The sequence below is a fragment of the Manis javanica genome, chromosome 7 (assembly GCF_040802235.1).
Source record: "Manis javanica isolate MJ-LG chromosome 7, MJ_LKY, whole genome shotgun sequence".
In the NCBI taxonomy this organism is placed as follows: Eukaryota; Metazoa; Chordata; class Mammalia; order Pholidota; family Manidae; genus Manis; species Manis javanica.
Window position 1 is genome coordinate 73,417,999 of NC_133162.1, and position 23,321 is coordinate 73,441,319.

The 23,321-nt window shown below is 41.6% G+C and overlaps 1 protein-coding gene across 4 annotated transcripts; it reads right to left on the reverse strand.

Moving 5' to 3' along the window:
- Positions 1-15: 15 nt before the first annotated feature.
- Positions 16-17,281, reverse strand: ZNF239 (zinc finger protein 239). Of its 4 annotated transcripts, XM_037002996.2 has the most exons (3): positions 17,182-17,249; positions 6,227-6,295; positions 16-3,301 (listed from the first exon to the last, which is right to left on the reverse strand). In XM_037002996.2, the coding sequence occupies exon 3, from the start codon at positions 3,279-3,281 to the stop codon at positions 1,824-1,826; it is 1,458 nt and encodes a 485-aa protein (XP_036858891.2). In that variant the 5' UTR covers positions 3,282-3,301; positions 6,227-6,295; positions 17,182-17,249; the 3' UTR covers positions 16-1,823. The 4 variants fall into 4 exon arrangements, with proteins under 4 accessions (XP_036858891.2, XP_017533261.3, XP_073097237.1 ...); XM_017677772.3 differs by lacking the exon at positions 6,227-6,295 and having other exon boundaries at positions 17,182-17,281; XM_073241136.1 differs by lacking the exon at positions 6,227-6,295 and having other exon boundaries at positions 16-3,110; positions 17,182-17,236.
- Between the last annotated feature and the right edge of the window lie 6,040 nt (positions 17,282-23,321).

Consider the following 23,321-nt stretch of genomic DNA (forward strand, 5'->3'; position numbering starts at 1 on the left):
ATGTGCAAAAGGAAATTCAGAAAATCAGGCTATTTTATTCCCATTTGAGACTTGGACTTAATAAGTACCCTCTGGTCTCACTGCACATGAGTCTTGTAGTCTTACTTGGCTCTAAATCTCAGATTATGTCCATCAGTCAACTGGAAGACATGTGACAAAAAAAGATGTTCAGGCAAAATCTTAAGAGTAGGAGGAACTAGGGGATATTTGTCATTCTAGAGATTGCCGAAATAGGATGTTGCCTACAGTACCCGGATGAGTGAAGGATATTATGCAATGCTACAGAGTGGATGCTGTCACCACCCTAATCATCCCACACAGACTGCGCAGTTTGGAGTCAGATATCTCTTGAAGGAAGTCACCTTCCTCCATTTCTTATTAGAGATTAGCTGTTTCCGCCAAGTTGATGTATGCCTTCCTTGCTATTTATGTCCAGTTAACTGCTTCGGGTTACATTTGTTCAGGGTGAGTTGCAACCTCACCTTAAGCTAATAAAGTACCCACGTTTCCCCTACCATTTTCATACATGCATCCCAGCCATTGGTGATAAACTGGGATATGGAATACAGGGTAGCACCCAGAGCACTGCTGAGGAACTATTAACTATTGTTCAGAAAATCAAGCTGTAATTCACACTCATTGTGTAGTAACTTCCAAATTGGTTATGTATTTGCATTTACTTTTCTACTCTCTACTGCTTAAGCTTCTTGTCTTAACTTCTAGGGAATGAATGCCTCTTTAAGATGCCCTAGGCTTGTGCCCCTAGAGAATTATGTGATACAGCGCATATTTTAAGCTTGATCACTCTAAGCATACTCTCCAAATATGGTTTAAAAATTTTTTATGGAGCTATTTTTATATGAAGTACTTTTAACCAAATATAAAAATAAATTAGATGTGTATAGCAAAGTCTAGAGGGGCTGGGGATGCTGTAAAATCAAATGACTTTTGGGATACATAAAATATTAAAATGAGATAAATCTGAAGAGAAAAATATCAGAAACCTTCCTAACTCCTTTGTTTTGCTTAGTAGAAAACACAGGTGGTGTCAAAATTAAGAAAATGACAGGGAAGTGTTGAGAAGAATGAAATGCATTAAAAATATATTTTGACTTCATCTGCCATACTTTGACACAGTGTATATATCCTACATGGCTTTAGTTTGGTGGGTCATCTGAGGTGGTGAGATCTAGAACCACCCCATAGACTAGCTACATCCAAGAAAAAGAACTACTTATGTTCCTGAGCAGCTGCCTTGGGGGAAACAGGTGGAGGGGGCTCAACATTCTGTAAACTGACAGATGGGTGTACTACATGAGCAGCTCTTCTCCTTGTGTGGTCATACACTGTTGTACATTTCTCCAATAAACACAGATTTCCACACCACACCCCAGACCTAAAACTAACATACTGTAAATTGTAGCTTAGAGAGGGCTACTCAGGGTTGGAAGGAAATAGGAAAAATACAAGGCATATGATCTGGAGAAAGCAGAGCTCCAATTTCTCAAAGAATGTAAATAATGGGAAAGATGTTCTGCTTGGATGGATATAAAGTTCTAGCATTTAAAAATGCTGGGTAGAACATGTAGTTCTAATAACACTGGCTGAACTGCAAAGTACATGTTTTCACTCTATCCACCTGAGGACCTAGAACAATCAGTCCACGGTAGAGCATAACAAAGTGCCTGGTACTCAAATACTTTAGATGAATGAATGATTTCAGTGAGGGAACATATCTTAATGACTCTTACTATCTCTCTCCTGGGACTATAAAGTTAAGAGTGATGTTAAGAATAGTGACTCTTTAGGGTATGAGCATGTGACTAATGGGGTTCTTTCCTGTGCACCCGCTGGTGGATGTGGAGGTTGGAGCTCTGGCTGAAGCCCTTCCCACACTTGCTGCACTCATAGGGCTTCTCTCCTGTGTGCACTCGCTGGTGGATGAGGAGTTTGGAGCTCTGGCTGAAGCCCTTCCCACATCTGCCACAGTGGTATGGCTTCTCTCCAGTGTGGACTCGGAGATGGATGCGGAGATCTGAGCTCTGGCTGAAGCCCTTCCCGCACTCATAGCACTGGTAAGGCTTCTCCCCTGTGTGTATGCATCGGTGGATGTGCAGGTTGGAGCTCTGGCTGAAGCCCTTCCCACACTCCCCACATTTGTAGGGCCTCTCCCCTGTGTGCACTCGCTGGTGGATGTGCAGGTTGGAGCGCTGGCTGAAACTCATGCCACACTCCCCACACTCGTAGGGCTTCTCACCCGTGTGCACTCGCTGGTGGATGTGCAGTTTGGAGCTCTGGCTGAAGCCCTTCCCACACTTGTCACATTTATAAGGTTTCTCGCCTGTATGGACTGCATGATGAATGAGCAGACTTGAACTCCTTGTGAAGCCCTTCCCACACTTGTCACACTTATAAGGCTTCTCATCCATGTGGACTGCCTGGTGGATGAGGAGACTGGAGCTCCTCGTGAAGCCCTTCCCACACTGCTCACATCTGTAGGGCTTCTCCTCAGTGTAGTCCTTTTGATGAAGCAGTTCTGACCTTGCACTGAAGTCCTTACCACACCGACTACCTCTGTAAAGTTTCTCTGTGTGCATTTTCTCAGGTGGGTGACCACCTGAGTTGGTGTTATGTATTCTCCCACAGTTGTAACAGTTACAGGGTTTCTCCTCTGCACAAGCTCTCAGATGACGACTGACTACCCGTGATTTCCAACCAGAAATGTCTCTGTGATTACAGTCAAAGGGATCCAAGGACTGTTTTGACTGACCATTCTGGCTAAATGCCTCACCACTGGACAATGGAGAGGCCAGTTCTGTCTCATCAGTCACAAGTTCAATTTGAAGGTTCTCTAAACAATGGTTCATGGTTGGACTTTTTCCCCCTATCACTTTTTTCGTAGTGCTTTCTTCAGATAGTAACAGATTTTTGCTTTCCTGAGGATCCTGTGGCTTATTTTTACAGAATGTCACTGAAGAGTCCTGTGTGGCCATTTGGCTTGGGACTTTCAAAGACAAATATTCTTCACTTTTGATGTTTTTGAAATCATCACTTGGAAGACTCACCACACTGGTCTTGTTTCTGGGAATATGAGAAGATGCTTCTCTCCACTGTTGATAAGGGGAGAGATTTAGTTCAGGCTTCCTGCACACTTCCCCTTGAAGATCTACAATACAATCCTGACCCTCAGTTACTGTACTGGCCATGTCTTCCAAAATTAGCCAGCAGGAAACCTCTTCATGTAATAGATCCCTAAGTCTTTTCTCTTGAAAATTCTCCATAGAATTTTCACTCAAGTCTCCTAAGAAACAAACAGAATTCAGTGATAAGAACAAACAAAGACTAAAGAGTAGACAGCAAGATTTAAGAACTGGAGTGGCTACGGCCTGAAACTTTAGTAACCAGGAAAAAGTTCAGTCTTGTCCTTAAAGTCATATTCTTTGGTTTAACGTGAGCAAGAGAGAAAGCTTGGGTAAACAAGACAGAAATCTCTTAAAATTTCTGCTTTTAAGCATAGATGATAAAAATATCCCCCCCTAACCCCTGCAGAAGACTATGAATCTCATATCCTTGCACAAGTAACATTTCATTCCATATCACTGTATTTTAGTTAAATTTGCATTTAATTAGTAATCTACTTTTAATAGGTCCTGGGGATACAAGGAAGAAAATAGAACTCTTTTTGCTTATGAATCTAGAGTCTACTGGAAAGACAAACATATCAACAATGACAGCAACAGGTAAGTGTTGCAACAGATGCATGCACAACTAGTCATGGGGGCACAGAGTAGGGGCATTCAAACCAAACCTCGGTGAACATTTCTGGGAGCAAACGTAAGGGAAAAAAAAGTGAAATGCAGAGAAAATATGACATATTTACGAAAACTATACACAGCTTCTTGTGAAGCATATAAAACATGATAGCGGGAAAGAGTGTGCCCTGGAGAGGAAGGCAGGAGGCTGGTATGCACTACTAAGGATTCCAGGCTAAAACCCTCAGGGGTTTACAATGAATGGATTTCAGCTGGGAGAGAAATGACTGACTTTGTGATTATAAACAACACCAGAAAAAAGTAAGACTTAGGTAGAGAAAAAAGCTGCTGAAGAAAAGCATAGGTATGGATGGTTACCGGAGAGAGGGAGAGATTCATTCTAAATCAGGTGATGACTGACCAAACTCAGAAGGGATAGGATACACCAAGCACAGTCCCCAAGTTCCTTGCTTGAGTGACCAGGTATCGGGGTGCTATAGATAAGGCTGCAAGGCTGGAAGTGGCACAAGGGACAGGTAACAAACTCAAAATCTGACTTGTTTAATTTGTGGTGCTGGTGTAATATACCTGCCCTGGTCAGTAAGCAGTAAGACATACAAGTCTGGAACTCCTGAGAGATAACTGTGCTAGGAACATGGATTTTAGACTTAGTTGCATGTATGTTAGTCAAAACAATTACAGTAAATATCTTAGTTACACTAAAATGACAAAAAGTCCACAATAGTCTTGGGAAAAAACAAAGGTTGCCAGCACCAGAATAAAAATGCTGAGGAACTCCTACATGATAAAGAGCAGATGGATGAGGCCTGGTGGAGAAAGAAGAAACCCAAATCCACAGCCCAGATCATGTACAAAACACTTCCGTAGGACAGAAAGAACCTCTTAAGAAGTTCCTATAAATTCAAATTCCAAACTCAGAACCAACAATTATAACATAAGAGTGGTATTTCCTAGACACACATGAATTATTTCACGTGAGGCATCTCTAATGGCTGGACTAATTGCCATTGGCAGCACCATGCTCCCAGCCACCATTTTTATTTCACCAGAAAATTAAGTACAGGTGGCAAAGGACAGTGGCCCACCTGAAGCCTCAAGAACAAAACAAGTGGCCTGCCTTTTAAAGAAAGACTCCTAATAGTATTATTTGGGCTGAAGAGAGAAGCAGAAGTTGAGGTAATGCTGAACCTGCACAATGACAGGCTGATAAAGGTATAACAAGAAAGTCGATTCCACATATTCCCTGGACAAAGCCACAAGATAACCCACAGAGTGGGATTTCTGAGAATGGAGAGCTGGAGATTGAGAAGCAGGGCATGTCCCAGATAACTTACTGGCTGGAAAAAGCAACCTTTAAAAATGGTTCTACATCACCCACTATCTGGATCCATATGAAATACATCCCAAGCCAACTGAACAGAGGCACTTCCTATAAGTAGAACATGCATGCATCAGAGGGCCAAGCATCAGCCAAGGAGACACACTCCAGTATCCTACTGTGAACATGAGACCTTTGGAGAAAAAAATGAGACTATAAAAAAATATAATCAGACAAAAAAATAAGAAAACATTAGTAAAGAGTGGCACAAACTCAAGAACAATGAAGATTTTTAAAAGGCACATAATTAAAATCCTAGAGAAATATGATAGGATAACACATTTAGAACAAGACAACCTACTAATATAAATGCCTATGAAAAATAATTAGAATTCTAAATTAATATGAGGATTGAAAAGATGACAGTCTTATAAATTAAGACCTAATCTGCACATTTGAAGCACTCACGCTCCAGCTGCACAGTCTTGTGAGAGGAACTGTTAGGACACCCATTCTACACACCAGGAAATCAAGGTTGAAAAGATTAAGTAATGTGTCATAGCTAATGTCAGGCAGTCTGATTCCGAGGCCTGCAATTTGGATGGGTGGAATAGCAAAAGGGACACAGCTGAGATGGAAGATTGAGGGGTTCTCCTAGAATGCAGAGTTAACAGGACAGACAGCTAGAAAGACACAAAGAAAATCCCAACTTGCAGGAGTTCCATGAATATAGTGAAGATAATATAAAGAGAGAAATGACCAGATATAACAGGAAAAAAACATTTCCTGAATTCAAGATTTGGGGCCCATTGAAGGTTGTATGTGAAACCCCAGGACTTCAAGGAAAAAAAAATCTGCAAAAATGCAAAATACGTCAGGACAGAAATGCCAGGTTATATGCAAATAAGTGAGAGTTACATTGACAATCAGCCATACTAGATACCTGAAGAGAGTTGAACAGTATCTTCTAATTTTCGAGGAAAAGTGATCATGAAACTAGCATTCTATTCTATACCCAGCCAGTCAGCTATTTCAGTGGGAGGAATAAACAGACACTTTTCAGACAAGAAAGGATTTAAACAATTCCTCAAACAATTATTTAGGTATGTACTGTAGCAAAAATTTTTTAACGTACCTTAAAAAAAGTTGCCAGAAATAGCAGTGAACAAAGAAGTCAACACAATAGACAATTAAGTTGAATCAACTGTTGATGCATAAGAGAAAACAGTAATTAACTCAAATCCTACAAAACAGTACAGAGTGAAAATCTCCCCAAATAAAATATATTTTAACAAGCAAGTATTAGTTTTAGGAAAGGGGGAGGGGGGAGGTAGGAACTGTAATCATAGTATACTACTGGACTCTGACCCTGCAGGGGACAAGAATTATGAAGTCAAAGCAATGTAAGCATTAATCACTGATGTGACTCTTTGACATAAATTCTTGGGAGGATGAGCGTGTTGGGAGAAGTAATATAAAAGAGCTAATTCCTTGTCTATAATATAAAGAAGTCAACAGAAAACACCAACTACTGATGAATTGAAAAATAGCAGTAAATCAAAACAGATTCAAGTTTAAAAGAGCAGTATATCATAACTGATTCAAATTAAAATTGTACTGAGGTACCATTTTCCACCTGTTACACTGGCAAAAACCCAAAGCCTGAAGACAACACACTGCTTGTGAATATAAATTGGTATCACCCCCCAAGAAGGACATTCTGACAGCAAAATCACAAATGCATGCACTCAGTATTCCAGCTTGGGGGTTTTATTATTCACATTTCCAGGCACTGTAGCAAAGTGACATTTGGATGAGATTTACTCCCTATGGTTTGTGACAGCACATGATCAGAACCTGGGAATTATGGATTTGAAAGAAAGTTTTTGCTATGCACCTTTTTGTTTTTATTTTTGCAGTATAACTTTAATAAATAATAAGCCATTTAGTACATTTGTGAATCTCACTTTTCTTTGCTACTCATGTATAATTTATTTCCCATCTTTCCCCAGCATGTCCCAAATCTGCATTGTACATTTTTCCCCCCAGCTTAATTTAGGTATAACTGACAAGTAACATTACATACATTTTTGTGTTCTATTTCAAACCATGTAAATGCATCTATTCTTTAAAAAAAAATGCTGCATAACTGTATTATTTGGAAATATGAAGGCAAACACATTGAGAACAGCTGTGATTCTGAGAAGCCACACTGTGGCATGGAGGGTCAGCAGAGCAGGGAGTTTGGTTTTTATTATGACTTTTGATACAACCTGCTTTATCTAGGTGACTGTATTACTTTGTTTAAAAGCTAACAGTAATGGCAAAGAGAAAAAGGAAAAATGATAAAAAAAAAAAGTCCAATTTAGAGCAGTTAAATCATGGAGTGGGCCAAAGTTGTTAAACGGTCAAAAGAAAGTGCTTGGACATTCTTGCTGTACAAGACTTGGAGATGGCTGCAGAAATGACAGGTCTTTGAAAACCACTGGGGGAGGAAATGAATTAATGATGTTTTAAGTATTAACCTTGTGATATTAGTTTTTTCAGTATATGAAATACGATGAATGGGTGTATAATATTAGAAGAAAATGCTGACATAAAGAGAAAAGGGTTCCTTTTACGGGGAGTTAATATGACATAACAAAATCTCTAAGACTTACTGTATAAAACAGCCAGTTGAGAAATACCTACAGTATAATCTCATAAAATTTTAGCACATATATTTGTAATATACACACATATGTATGGGGTACATAGAAAAAAACAGGATATTCAAAACTATTAGTTTTTTCATTTCATATTATTGTTAGAGATTTCATTTCATATACTTCTGTGTTCTTTGAATCATTGAGACTTTTTATGTTGCATAAAAAATGTTGGACAATTATATAAGATTTTATATCAATTAAAAATGAAAGCCTATACCAAAGCTTAAAACTGGACATATATATTCTACTTCACTTTTCCCCACTGCAAACCACTCTACAAGGCAGTCCCAGTGACACTGGGTAAATCAGGTCTTACCACTCCCCTAGTCCACCGCTTCCCACTGAACTTAGCATGAGTCCACACTTTTTAGAAATGCCTTCAATGCCAGTGAGCCAGGCCCTGGCCACTAGTTCTTCCACTCTCCTTTTCCCCGTTGTCTGTAGTCCAGCCATACTCCTTCCAAGTCTTCAGGCTTTCCCTTGCACTATGCTCTCTGCCTGGAATATTCTTCCTCTAACCAGTCACCTGTTTAATCTATTAAACAAGCCTATTAATACTTCATATCTCAGTTTAAATGTCACTTCAGCGGCTTTCCCTGAAACTTTCAACAATACATACACCACCCTTGTCCCATCCAAGCCTTCGTTCTGAGCACACTGCTCTCCCCTTCACAGGACTTACCATTTAAAATAATTTACAAGACTATAAGAAATACTTCTCTGCTAAACTCCAAAGCAGTCAATTTTTAAATCTTGATTATGTATATACAATGTATTAGATACATCGCTTTTCCTCCAAAAACCTGGGTGTAAATGAGGAAAACAAATCAAATAGCAGATCCAATGGTCAAAATAAAAGCAAACAAAAGAATATGTAATCAAGTCTGAGTATGAGATATAAACTGAAAGTTCTGAGAAGAAGTGGGTCAAGTGGAAGGGATTTCACACAGGTAACAGACTTCAAATAAAATCTTAAAAGACAAAATCATGAACCAGAGCATGATAATCAAAGGTTCCAGAGCAAGGAAGAATGGCGAACCTCAGGAAACAGGCTTAACTGGAAAGAAGGGTGAACCTGGGGCAGTGGGGAACACTGCTCTAAGGGCAAGAGCAGGGTGAGAAGGGCCTTGAAAGCCATGTGGGGAGTCTAGAGGCACTACGCTAACGACTAAAGGTCATTCCAGGATTTGATCCAAAGAGTGACATGATAAATGATATGTTAGGGGACACAAGCCTACTTGCAACATCTAACTTGAGCTTGAAGAATGAAGTCAACAATTTGGCTAACGGTTACCATAATTCAGGTATAAACTGGACCCATTTTAGGTGGTATCTGTGGGACTTGAGTGTAAATAAATTTAAGAGATTATAAAGTCAAAAAAGAATAGGTGAAGGGGATAAAGAAGTACAAACTTCTTTACAAAATAAGTCACAGGGATGAAAAGTATAGCCCAGGCAATATGGTTAATAATATTGTGCTAACTTTTATGGTGACAGGTCACCTATGTTGGTGAGCATTGTGTAATGTATATAAATGTAGAATCACTATCTTGTACACCTGAGACCAATAACCAATATAATATTGTATATCAACTATATTTGAATTAAAAAAAAAAGGAATTGTTAAGGGAATTTCAGATACTAAGGCCAGGGAGGGAGAAACTTAATAATGGCCTATTTCTAATAAAGTCCATTACTTTTTAGCTTTTAAACAAAGTAATATAGTCATATACATTATGACTAGGGAACTGGAAGAATGTTAATGTTGACGATAATGGGAATGTGAGAAGGGAAATTAAAAAGGAAAAGAATTCACAAAATTCTCAATTCACTGAATCTGAAGTGACAATGGCTAGTCAAGAGGAGATAGTCTATAGCTAAGAAAATACATGGGAACAAAGTTTTACATGAGGATAGGAAATTGAAACTAATATTAGAGTTATCCAAACAAAGTATAATTGGAGGCCATTTAAACAAGTAACAGCTCTTGAGTGAGGAAGACAAGTGTACATATGCTGTGTGCTTTCTCAACAGGGCACTACTGCACCCAAGGGGGTGAGAACTGGTTCTTTCGTGGGGGGTGGTGTAGGGTGGGAGAGGGGTAGTGATAATGACAAAAATGGCTGAGAAGTATTGATACACAGTGATCAAAAAGCAAAGAACCTTTTGGGATTTCCAAAGTTAGAGGAAAGACAGAGAAGCTAGTGGATATGCAGAGAAAAGGAGAGAAGCCAAAGGGAACAGGAAAACTACTTACCAACAGGTAAAAATGTTTTAAGATTAAGGTGAACAGTATCAAAAGTATAAAAAAATTGGTAATGGTAAATATTCTAGAAGAAAAATTGAAAAAGGAAAATCCCTGAAAGGACAAAAGCCCAACAGTAACCTCCAAGTGAACAATTCTGGTACAAAGATAGAGCACAGGCATAGGTCTACATAAACTGGAAATGCATGACTCACCACCTGCAGAGGTCACTTCCCTCTGGGGCCTCACTCCCTAGGTTTAGTTGAAAATAATGGTTTGAGAACCAGTTGCTGAGTAGAGAGTACCATGTAGAACTAGGCAGGAAAAAAACCTGAAAGCCACCATTACAGGATTCTTATTTTCAGTCATTTTTGTACAGTGTGTTTTTACTACAAAATGGCAATTTCACATAGCCAACCTAGCAGGCACACTTGGGTCTTCCCATCTAATTAAAAACCCTTTTTGGCATATTTTTAAATGGCCATATATTTTTCTCTTGTATGATCTATTATAATGTATATAATCAATCCCCTATGATAGATTTGGTAATTTCTTCACTATTTTAAATGATTCTATAATGGCTTATTCTTGTTAATAATTTTCTGAGTTATTGATACTCATTATTATATCAACAATGTTTAAGGTTCTTTGGTTTCAAGCAGTCAAAATGTTTTGGAGAAAAACTGTATCAGTTATATCCCATATCTATAGGGTATGAGATTTTGTCTTGCCACAAGTATTGTCTTACATTCAGAAGGGAAGATAGTTAAATCCCTGAAATGCAGCAATGGAAACTAGATACTGCAGGACAGGGGGACTTAGTAAAGGTAAGTCCAACCAAAGATGATACAAGAATAATGCGGGGGATGTGGGAAGAGAGTAAAGATACAAGGTCAGTGTGAGTGGGGACCACAATCTTCTGAAAGGGCAAAACGGGGAGGAAGTGAAGATGAAGGTGAATCAAAATGTGAAAGTATTGGTGAGGCCTCAGCTTTCTCCAGACCAGAGAACTTTAAGGAAAATTCCTGGAACATGAAAAAAATGGACTCCTCTCATGTGGATTAGCCTGGCCTTGTAACCTGCCACAGCACCCAGCTAACTCCTTCGGGCTTCCTTCTCCATTTCTTGATGAGTCGCTCATATACATTGACTTGCTCTGACAGATCACACCGGGGAAACACACAGGGATTGGGTGACTGTGCAGGATGGGCCAAGTATGGTGTCTGAGACAACTCAGTAAAGCTACCAGTCTCCAATTCTTACCAAGTCAAGTTCTTTCACTGCCGAAAATAATCAGAACTATCCTTTAGTGCCAAAAAGAAATCAGGAAACTTTGATGCCTGAGCAACAACTCCTGGGGCCCATCACGATTTAAAACTGAAGAAACAGGGACTGCAATAGGCTTTTACCCACTGAGACCAAGTGGTCTCCCACCACAGCTCTGTGCAGTTCTTCAGAGGAGGGCCCAGGCATCTGTCTCCTCCTTGGTTATGTCCATGGAGACGCCTTTGAATGTTATTGTTCCTAAAACACTAAGCACAATTCCTTCTGAACCGACAAACATCTGCACAAATGCCCTGGAAAGAAAATGAGGCTGATGGCACTGGAAATCGTGAGAGGGAATAGAAAGGTACATAGGAAATGTGTGTGTGGGGGGACTTTCCTTGATATGAGTGGTAGTCTCAGTCCAGTTTTGTTGGAAAGGCTTTCTTTTCTCATCTACTCTACTTCCAACCACCTCTTTCCCCTTCTGCCCAAAACTCACCCACACTCAAGCTTCCAGCTGCTGTATCTTCCCGTCACTGTCATCTCATGGTCATTGCTGAATTGACCTTTATACCCCATTGTGGATAAAGTGAAGATTCCTATGGCCAGGATTCTCACCTGGCCCTGGTTGGCTTGCTCACTACACATGTGTGGGCAATACGTTATTGACTCTGTATAAAGAGCTCTGCCCAGTGCTCTGGGTGACACAGTAGCATGGCTTAATGGCTGCAGGAGAGCAGAGACTGGAGTGGTGGCAGCACCAGGGAAACTGAGACCGCTGCGAGGGCAGAGAGGCCTAGAGGCAGAGAGTGGCTTGCTGCATGCAGACTCGCTCTGAGTGGATGGGATTCTAGTGATTGACCTGCGACCATGGGAATAAAGTTGGGTATAAACTCATTCACCCCAAGAACATCATTTTTCAGTCCTTCCTTTGTCAGTTTTTGGTCTCATTGAATCCAAGGTGAACTTGCCTGGAGCTGAAACCCATTGGCCAGACACCCATGCCCCCATTTTCCTGACAAACTCAATACTCAGGAGAACAGCTTATCTAACACTCCAACCTTACATTTCTTAATCTCTTTAATGCAAACGATCTCTCTCATTTCTTCAAACTTGATGACCATAATCAAGGCCATTTCAGTATTTGACTACTCTACTTTTGAAATATGAGTATCTTAACACCCATGCCTTAAAAACACCTTCCTGTTTTTTCTTCTCTTCCTTTTCCATTGCTCCTGCTTTATCAAGTTCACCATTCTTTACTTCTTCCTTGTTTTTCCCTCTCAGCCAAAGTACACTTCTGATCTTAATTTTTCCCCTAGTCATATCAATCACATGTCCTTTCTTCTAAACTATGTAGTTGAGCATTGCTGGAAAAACATAAAATAGCATATAAAACTCTCCTTAGGTATTCCCAACTATTTACCTCCATCCCTAACCACTTCCCCTCAACTCTAGGCTCTAACTTTCCACCTAACTACACCTGGAAATCTAAAAGGCACTGAAAACTTAACAGGCTGCACCAGGACTCCTGCTCCAACAATCTCTGTCAATACCTGCTCTTCCCTAACTGTCCCCATTTTAGTAAATAGTCACACGACTCACTCAGTTGGTTCAAGCCAACATCCTAGAAGTCACTTTATCTTCTCTGTTCCTCATATTTTACCCATCACCAAGTCCTATCAACTCTACCTCTAAAAGGTATTTGACTCTACCCACTTCTCCCCATCTTGCTCCGTTATCATTATGAGTCCTAGCTGTCATTAGCTCTCACCTGCACCAACCTAATTTGTCTCTGTTTCTACACTTGCTCCTCCACACGGTGAGTTCTTCATGTTGCTGCCAGGGTGATCTTTTAAGACACGATGTCAGGCATGAAATCCTGTAATGGCTCTTCAATGGAGTCTTCGTCCTGGCCCTCAGGGCTTTATAGATTGGGGTCCTGGCACCTTTCTAACCTCAGCCTGCATCACTCCTCCCTACGTCACACTAAGCCCCATTGACCTTGCAGGCCCATGACCACATCAAACTCATCCCAACACAGCGCCTTTGCACTGCCTGTCCCTCTGCCCAGAATGTTCTTTTTCCGCACCTCCACACCCCTGGTTCCTTATCATTCAGGCCTCAGCCACAGTGCCACTCCTCAGAGAGGCATTTCCTTGACTGTCTAATCCACAATAGCCTGAGAAAATATCGCTTCTCCCTGTTTTAATTTCTTCACACTACTTATGCCTTATTTCATTTTCTTAGTAATTTGCTTTCTTATTTACTGTCTGTCTGTCCCCACTAAGATCTAAGTTCCCTAAGAACAGAGAGCTGTCTGATCTGGTCACAGCTGCATCCCCAAGGCCTCAAGCAAAGCCTGGCACTAAGGAGGAGGCCAAGTACTTATTTAACTTCACAGTGAGTTAATTCCCTCCAGGGTCTGTCAGTGGAGCAATACTTCTCAAACTACCTTTGGCGAAGGACCAGTTTCTTTTAAAGTTTCTAATATGTCACAGATGGATGCTTTTGTAAAATACAATAAAGAAAAATTACTAGAAAATAAAAACCTAGAGGTCTAAAATGTTAATAACAACTTAAAAATTATTAGATTCAACAGACATAAAATTTTGAAACACTCTCAGTTTTCTGTCCTTATGTCTTTGCAGACTGATGGTAAGCAGTTTGTGGGCTGGCACCAGCCTAAGACCACACCCTGAAAAGCAGAGTGACAAAATACATGCCAAACAGCTGAGAGCCAAGTGAAGCCAAAACAGCAGCTCAGCTCTGGGCCAGGGAAGTACCCAGCAGCCTTCAGAAGCTCCAACACTGGCCTGAGACTGAAGGGAAACTACCTCCTCTCTTTTCAGGAGACTGAGGACAACTGGGTTACCTGCAGGAGTGACATGACTACCTTGCCAGTCACCAATGAGGGAAACCAGCAGTTTCCTCCCAAATTGTCTTCTCAAGGTCATGGGTCTCCACTGAGTCTGAGGAAGATGGATGACACTGGGCTAGAGAAGCCTGTAAGTGCCTGCAAAGAGGTGGGACAAAGGAGTAAAGGTGGATGTGGTTGCCTTGGAATGCCATAAACCCACATGTTATAAAACAGGGCCTGGTGAACATCAAGCAGTCAGATTAGCCACTTTTCTCAACCAGACTTTTACTTCTCCACCTCAGAGAAAAAAAGGTTTCTTTCTGTCCAAGACTAACCTCTCCTTATGCATTCTAGAGTGAATCATTTTCTCCCTTCTGAGATTCAAGTCCATCAGTTACCTTTTTTCCCTTTATATTTTATCTAGCTTCCCCTCAGTCATCTGGATTGTCTAATACTCCTCCCCTTCAGCAATATTCACCACTTCAGATCTCGTCAATTCTGTCTCCTAAATCTCCCTCCAATGTGTTACTTCTTCCTTATTTCCTGCCACTATCTTAGGTAAGGTCCTCATTTCTTACTTAGACCAATAATCACTCTTTGTAACTCCTTACCAAGTCTTGAAAATACAAGTTCTGTCATCTTTCAGTCCATAGATTAAAAGTTAATTTGTTAAGATCCCACAGATAAAGTGGTAGGGAGAATTCCATGCTGAGAATGGAAAGGATATGTTGATGATACACTAACTTTGTAGAAGGTTGAAAATTCTAGGATGAGAAATGGCATGACAGTAGAGCAAATGAAAGGAATCAGTGTGACAGGGGAAGGAGAGGGGAAAAGAGTGGTCCTGCTAAAGCAAGACAAAGTTGGGAATGAAAGAATCTGAATAATAAATAGTTTCCCTGGATATCAGTGGTGCTAATGAGTCACCCCAAGGCAGAACTCACACTTCCTGTGTGAAAGTGGACTTAGTATTGTCAAGGCCAACCACAGGTAAGGTCATGGGACCAGTAGCTTCCCATTCCCACCTGGCAAGTGTCAAACTCCTCGAAACTATATTCATCATGTGACTTTCCATTTCCTTTCCAGAGCCCATCCCTGCTGGGTCCAGCACTTTACTGTGGGGTAGGGAACAATAATGCAGAAGCTGTTGTCACACTGGATAACTTAATCAATCATCATGCTCTAGTTTAGAATGGCCCTTTATACTGTGCTTCTGCCCTTACACTCTCCCATCCATTCTGGAACTCCTTTCAGTTTCAGTACACTCAATAACCTCCCTTCTGAAGCATGAGGATAAGTTAAATGCCTCTTCCCAAATCTCACAGTATTTTTCACATACCTCTACTGTAGCTATTAAATTTGTCTCTCAAATTGACTGTAAGATTCCAAAGGACTGGGGTTATGTTTAACTAATTTTTAAATTCCCAGCACCTAGCACAACTGACTTGGAATCTAAATAATAAATATTTATAAATTCACACTGAACTTAAATGAATAATGAAATAAGTAAGAGCATCTGGAGATCACCAAACTAAACACCCTAATTTTACAGATGAGATAAACAAGGTTCATAATGGTGAAGTAATGGTGAAGTGCCTTACTCAAGGTCGGGAGGAATTAAACTGGGACTCTTGCCTTTCAGCAGACTCCGTAAGTACTGGTGGAATGAAGTTCTTTCTTTAAATTCAAAAAGTCATTAACATATGCCAGAATCTCAAATTGTACTATATTGGCAATCCCTGACTTTATCAGAAATCATCTTCCTCAGGGACAGGGAGGAAAGACGAAGGGAATACAGGGAGCTCTGGATGACTTCAGAAAAGTCTGGCAGGAAAAGGCACGCTCTGAGAGAGGACCAGGCAAAGATTCTGTGTGGAGTCTTTCAGTAAGAGAATAACCCAGTGCTTTGGGGAGTGGGCCAAGTTCACCCAGGCAGGGTGGTTCAGTGAAAACTCAGGGAGAGTTTAAAGTCAGCTGATGCTCGCTGACTCTGGCAGCATCATTTGATGGCTGTATGTATGCCCTTAGTGTATTACTGTTCCTACACACATTTATAGAATACTCTACGTCTCTCATTGACGTCTGATTATAAAGTGAAAACACAGAAGATGGGACCTGAGGACAGACAAGTAGGTTGATGTCCTTCTTTTGTCTCAAGAAAAGTTATGCCCATTTTCAGAGAGAGCATTTTTGGAGAGTCTATACCCCAATTTACCTTGGTTACTTCCCTCAGGAAGGAGAGAGTCCTGGACAGTTGGGAAAGAGAAAAAGCCATGAAAATCAAGTCCACCTTGCACCACACAGACTAGCCGATCCATCAACACTGCAGGAAAAGTTCCTCGGCTCTAGTCCCGAATCCGTCTGTCAGCCCTTCACGCGCCCCCTCCGGGGTGCCCTGTCTCCCCTGTGCAACCCCCCACCGCTTCCCAGAGGGCTTGCATCAACCAGGCCAACGCCCCAGCCCCAGCACACAGGAAAGTGAATCCCATCGCCCCCCGCAGCTCTAAGACATGACGTTTTTCCAGGCCTTTCGATTTCTGCCTTGAGATTCTGGGTGGAGTGGCGGCTGCTCTCGGCCGGGAAGCATCGCCTCTCAGGATCTGAACCGCCTTAGGCACCTTCCCGGCCTGACTTGTTACTGGGAGCGGCAGCTCAGGAGCAGCCTTTTGACGAGGGCTGTGCTGCGGTATAGGAAGCCTTACTCGGTCGCCTCGCGACCACCGAAAACCTTGGAGATAAGGCCAGTCACTGGAGCTGCAGTGGCCGGGAGGTGGTGGTGGGGGTGCCCAGCTACGAAATCCCCAGGAGGGACGCCCCGCCTCAGGCGACCGCGGCCCTGCCCGGGGCCCACGTGAGGTCGGGACCGCACCTCCGCGAACGCGCGTCCTCCCACGGGCGCCCGACAGGTTCCCGGCTCGGAGACCCAGGGCCGCCCGCGGCCCTCACACCACCTGCCTCCGAACTTCGGCGCCCCCTCGGCTGCCGCTGCGGCCGCCCGCCGTCTCACCTACCCATGCGGCACCCGCACCGGGGTGCAGGATTTCTTGGACGACCCGGCCCCGCGCCCTGGGCTCCGAACTACGAGCCCCAGAAGGCGGCGGGCGGGTCCCGCCTCTTCCGGCCCCGCCCCCGGCCTCCGCCCTCGGCCTAGCGGCTTCCCGACGCTGAGCGAGCGTTTACGCTCGCTCAGCGTGACTGTTCCGGGGCTGTGGTCCGTAGCTGGTCTTTTGGAATTATCTTCAAGATTTTAAATTTACAAACGCGTATTTTACGTTTCACAGCTTTTTTTTTTTTTGTATCATTAATATACAATTCCATGTGGAACATTATGTTTAGTAGACTCCCCTCACCAAGTCCGTCCCCCCCCCCAACCCCCGCACGACATAGCCCATCACAGTCACTGTCCATCAGCGTAGTAAGATTCTGTAGAATCACTGTTTGTCTTCTCTGGGTTGCATAGCCCTCCCCGTCTCCACCCCACTACATTATACATGCTAATCGTAATGCCCCCTTTCTTTTTCCCCCTCCTTATCCCTCCACTCCCACCCATCCTCCCCAGTCCCTTTCCCTTTGGTAACTGTTAGTCCATTCTTGGGTTCTGTGATTCTGCTGTTGTTTTGTTCCCTCAGTTTTTTCTTTGTTCCTATACTCCACGTATGAGTGAAATCATTTGGTATTTGTTTTTCTCTGCCTGGCTTATTTTACTGAGCATAATACCCTCTAGCTCCATCCATGGTGTTGCAAATGGTAGGATTTGTTTTCTTCTTATGGCTGAATAATATTCCATTGTGTATATGTACCACATCTTCTTTATCTATCCATCTACTGATGGACACTTAGGTTGCTTCCATTATTGTAAATAGTGCTACGATAAACATAGGGGTGCATCTGTCTTTTTCAAACTGGGCTGCTGCATGCTTAGGGTAAATTCCTAGAAGTGGGATTCCTGGGTCCAATGTTATTTCTATTTTGAGTTTTTTTGAGGAACCTCCATATTGCTTTCCACAATGGTTGAACTAATTTACATTCCCACCAGCATTATAGGAGGGTTCCCCTTTCTCAGCATCCTTGCCAGAATTTGTTGTTCTTAGTCTTTTCGATGTTGGCCATCCATACTGGTGTGAGGTGATATCTCATTGTGGTTTTATTTTGCATTTCCCTGATGATTAGTGATGTGGAGCACATTTTGATGTGTCTGTTGGCCATCTGAATTTCTTCTTTGGAGAATTGTCTCTTCATATCCTATGCCCATTTTTTAAGTGGGTTATTTGCTTTTTGGGTGTTGAGGCACGTAAGTTCTTTATATATTTTGAAATGTCAACACCTTGTTGGATATGTCATTTACAAATATACTCTCCCATACTGTAGGATGCCTTTTTGTTCTGTTGATGATGTCCTTTGCCATACAGAAACTTTTTAGTTTGATGTAGTCCCATGAGTTCATTTTTGCTTTTGTTTCCCTTGCTCGAGGAGATGTGTTCAGGAAGAAGTTGCTCATGCTTATATTCAGGAGATTTATGCCTATGTTGTCTTCTAAGAGTCTTACGGTTTCATGACATACATTCAGGTCTTTGATCTATTTTGAGTTTACTTTTGTGTAGGGGCTTAAACAATAATCCAGTTTCATTCTCTTGCATGTAGCTGTCCAGTTTTGACAACACCAGTTGTTGAAGAGGCTGTCATTTCCCCATTGTATGTCCATGGCTCCTTTATGATATATTAATTCACTATATATGGTTGGGTTTATGTCAGGGTTCTCTAGTTTGTTCCATTGGTCTATGGGTCTGTTCTTGTGCAGTACCAAATTGTCTTTATTACTGTTTACTTTGGTGTAGGGGCTTAAACAATAATCCAGTTTCATTCTCTTGCATGTAGCTGTCCAGTTTTGACAACACCAGTTGTTGAAGAGGCTGTCATTTCCCCATTGTATGTCCATGGCTCCTTTATGATTATTAATTGACTATATATGGTTGGATTTATATCAGGGTTCTCTGGTTTGTTCCATTGGTTTATGGGTCTGTTCTTGTGCAGTACCAAATTGTCTTTATTACTGTGGCTTTGTAGTAGAGCTTGAAGTCAGGGAGCGTAATCCCCCCAGCTTTATTCTTCCTTCTCAGGATTGCTTTGGCTATTTGGGGTCTTTTGTAGTTCCATATGAATTTTAGAATGATTTGCTCTAGTTCGTTGAAGAATGCTTTTGACATTTTGATAGGAATTGCATTGAATCTATAGATTGCTTTAGGCAGTATGCCATTTTGACAATATTAATTCTTCCTATCCATGAACACGGGATGTGTTTCCATTTATTGGTATCTTCTTTAATTTCTCTCATGAGTGTCTTGTAGATTCCAGAGTATAGTTCTTTCACTTTCTTAGTTAAATTTGTTTCCAGGTATTTTATTCTTTTTGATGCAACTGTGAATGGAATTGTTTTCCCGATTTCTCTTTCTGCTAGTTCATTCTTAGTATATAGGCATTCCACAGATGTCTGCATATTAATTTTGTATCCTGCCACTTTGCTGAATTCAGATATGAGATGTAGTAGTTTTGGAGTAGATCCTTTAGGGTTTTTTATATACAGTATCATGTCATCTGCAAACAGGGACAGTTTAACTTCTTCCTTGCCAGTCTGGATGCCTTTTATTTCTTTGTGCTGTCTGATTACCGTGGCTAGGACCTCCAGAACTATGTTGAATAGAAGTGGAAAGAGTGGGCATCCCTGTCTTGTTTCCGATCTTAGAGGAAAAGCTTTCAGCTTCTCACTGTTAAGTATGATGTTGGCTGTGGGTTTATCATATATGGCCTTTATTATGTTGAGGTACTTGCCCTCTATACCCATTTTGTTGAGAGTGTTTTTCATGAATGGATGTTGAATTTTGTCAAATGCTTTTTCAGCATCTATGGAGATGATCATGTGGTTTTTGTCCTTCTTTTTGTTGATGTGGTGGATGATGTTGATGGATTTTTGAATGTTGTACGATCCTTGCAACTCTGGGATGAATCCCACTTGATCATGATGGATGATGTTTTTGATGTATTTTTGAATTTGGTTTGCTAATATTTTCTTGAGTATTTTTGCATCTATATTCATCAGGGATATTGGTCTCTAATTTTCTTTTTTTGTTCTGTCTCTGCCTGGTTTTAGTATTGGAGTGATGCTGGCCTCATAGAATGAATTTGGAAGTATTCCTTCTTCTACTCTTTGGAAAACTGTAAGGAGAATGGGTAGTAGGTCTTCATTAAATGTTTGATAAAATTCAGCAGTGAAGAGGGGGCGGAGCCAAGATGGTGGCATGAGTAGAGCAGCAGAAATCTCCTCCTAAGACCATATATATTTTTGAAAATTCAACAAATACAATTATCCCTAAAAGAAAGACCAGAAGATACAGGACAACAGCCAGGCTACATCCACACCTGCGAGAACCCAGCACCTCACGCAGGTGGTAAGATACAAGCTGCGGCCTGGCGGGACCCGAGGCCCCACACGCCAGCTCCTGGCAGGAAGAGAGGAGTCAGAATGGGGAGGGAGAGGGATCCCAGGACTGCTAAACCCCCAGCGCCAGCAATCCGCACTTGGAGCGCAGACACACAGCGTGTGGGGTGCTAGATACTAGGGAAACGGGACAGTAAAACCTGCGAGTGGGTCCCTGCAGCTGGTGCCCCTGGGACAAAGAAAAGCAAGTGCTTTTTGAAAGACTTAAATGGGGGATGCCACAGCTGGATGGAAACGTCCCGGAACACTTAGCCCTGCAGCTGAGCATCCTCAGGAACTCTGGGCACTCTTACCTCCTGGGCAGCAGCGCAACTCGGATGACCCTCACAGCATCCTGCCCATTTCCCCTCCAACGCCATCTGCCATAGTGGAGCAGCAGCCTGAGGCAGCAGGGCAGAGCTTATTTCACAGCGGCTGGGCAAGAATTAGAAACCCCGTCTCCATGCAGCTGCCCATCACAAGCTGCTAGGGGTCGCTGTTCTCCCAGGAGAGGAAGGCCACAACTAGCAAGAAAGGATGTTCTCCCAGCCAACACATGCACCAGCTTCCCGCAACTATCTCTATTGCCATGAAAAGGCAAAAAAATTTGATCCAGACCAGAATCACACAGACATTCTCCCCTGAGAAAAAATCTGGGGAGATAGACCTAACCAATCTGCCCTGAAAAAGAATTCAAAATAAAGGTCATAACCATGCTCACAGAGCAATATACAGATTTGATGCAATCCCTATCAAATTACCAACAGCATTCTTCAATGAACTGGATCAAATAGTTCAAAAATTCATATGGAAACACCAAAGACCCTGAATAGCCAACACAATCCTGAGAAGGAAGAATAAAGTGGGGTGGGGGTGGGGGAATCTCGCTCCCAAGTTCAAGCTCTACTACAAAGCCACAGTAATCAAGACAATTTGGTACTGGCACAAGAACAGAGCCACAGACCAGTGGACAGAATGGAGACTCCAGACATTAACCCAAACATATATGGTTAATTAATATACGATAAAGGAGCCATGGACATACAATGGTGAAATGACAGTCTCTTCAACAGATGGTTCTGGCAAAACTGGACAGCTATATGTAAGAGAATGAAACTGGACCACTTTCTAACTCCATACACAAAAGTAAATTCGAAATGGGTCAAAGACCTGAATGTAAGTCATGAAACCATAAAACTCCTAGAAAAAAACATAGGCAAAAATCTCTTGGACATAGCATGAGTGACTTCTTCATGAATATATCTCCCTGGGCAAGGAAAGAAAAGCAAAAATGAACAAGTGGGACTATATCAAGCTGAAAAGCTTCTGTACAGTAAAAGACACCATCAATAGAATAAAAAGATACCCTACAGTATGGGAGAATATATTTGTAAATGACAGATCTGATAAAGGCATGACAACCAAAATATATAAAGAGCTCACGCACCTCAATAAACAAAAAGCAAATAATCCAATTAAAAAATGGGCAGAGGAACTGAACAGACAGTTCTCCAAAAAAGAAATTCAGATGGCCAACAGACACCTGAAAAAATGCTCCACATCACTAGTTATCAGAGAAATGCAAATTAAAACCACAATGAGATATCACCTCACACCAGTAAGGACGGCTACCATCCAAAAGACAAACAACAACAAATGTTGGTGAGGTTGTGGAGAAAGGGGAACCCTCCTACACTGCTGGTGGGAATGTAAATTAGTTCAACCATTGTGGAAAGCAGTATGGAGGTTCCTCAAAATGCTCAAAATAGACTTACCATTTGAGCCAGGAATTCCACCTCTAGGAATTTACCCTAAGAATGCAGCAATCCCGTTTGAAAAAAACAGATGCACCCCTATGTTTATTGCATCATTTTTTACAATAGCCAAGAAATGGAAGCAACCTAAGTGTCCATCAGTAGATTAATGGATAAAGAAGATGTGGTACATATACACAATGGAATATTATTCAGCCATAAGAAGAAAACAAATCTGACCATTTGCAATAACATGGATAGAGCTAGAGGGTATTATGCTCAGTGAAATAAGCCAAGTGGAGAAAGACAAATACCAAATGATTTCACTCATCTGTGGAGTATAAGAACAAAGGAAAAACTGAAGGAACAAAACAGCAGCAGAATCACAGAACCCAAGAAAGGACTAACAGTTACCAAAGGGAAAGAGACTGGGGAGAATGGGAGGGTAGGGAGGGATAAGGGAGGGGAAGAAGAAACGGGGTATTATGATTAGCATTTAGAATGTGGGGGGTGGGGGAAAGGGGAGGGCTGTGCAATACAGAGAAGACAAGTAGTGATTGTACAACATTTTGCTGTACTGATGGACAGTGACTGTAATGGGGTTTGTGGGGGAGACTTGGTGTAGGGAAGAGCCTAGTAAACATAATATTCTTCATGTAATTGTAGATTAATGATAACAAAAAAGGGGAATTACTCCCTGATAGGATAAAATTAACTGGAAATCGACGATTAATGCATGCTTTACGTATCCTTAATTTGATATTTTAAAGGGTGTCAGATGATCAGCTATGGAAGTACATTTTTCTGATAATATTTCTTTCTCTTAAAAAAAAAGCAGTTCCTGTGTGGTGGTCTCCAATAGGTTCTTCACAATGGTATAAAGGCCATATCAAAGTGTGGGCAAACGGTTTGTTTGTGTTTATAC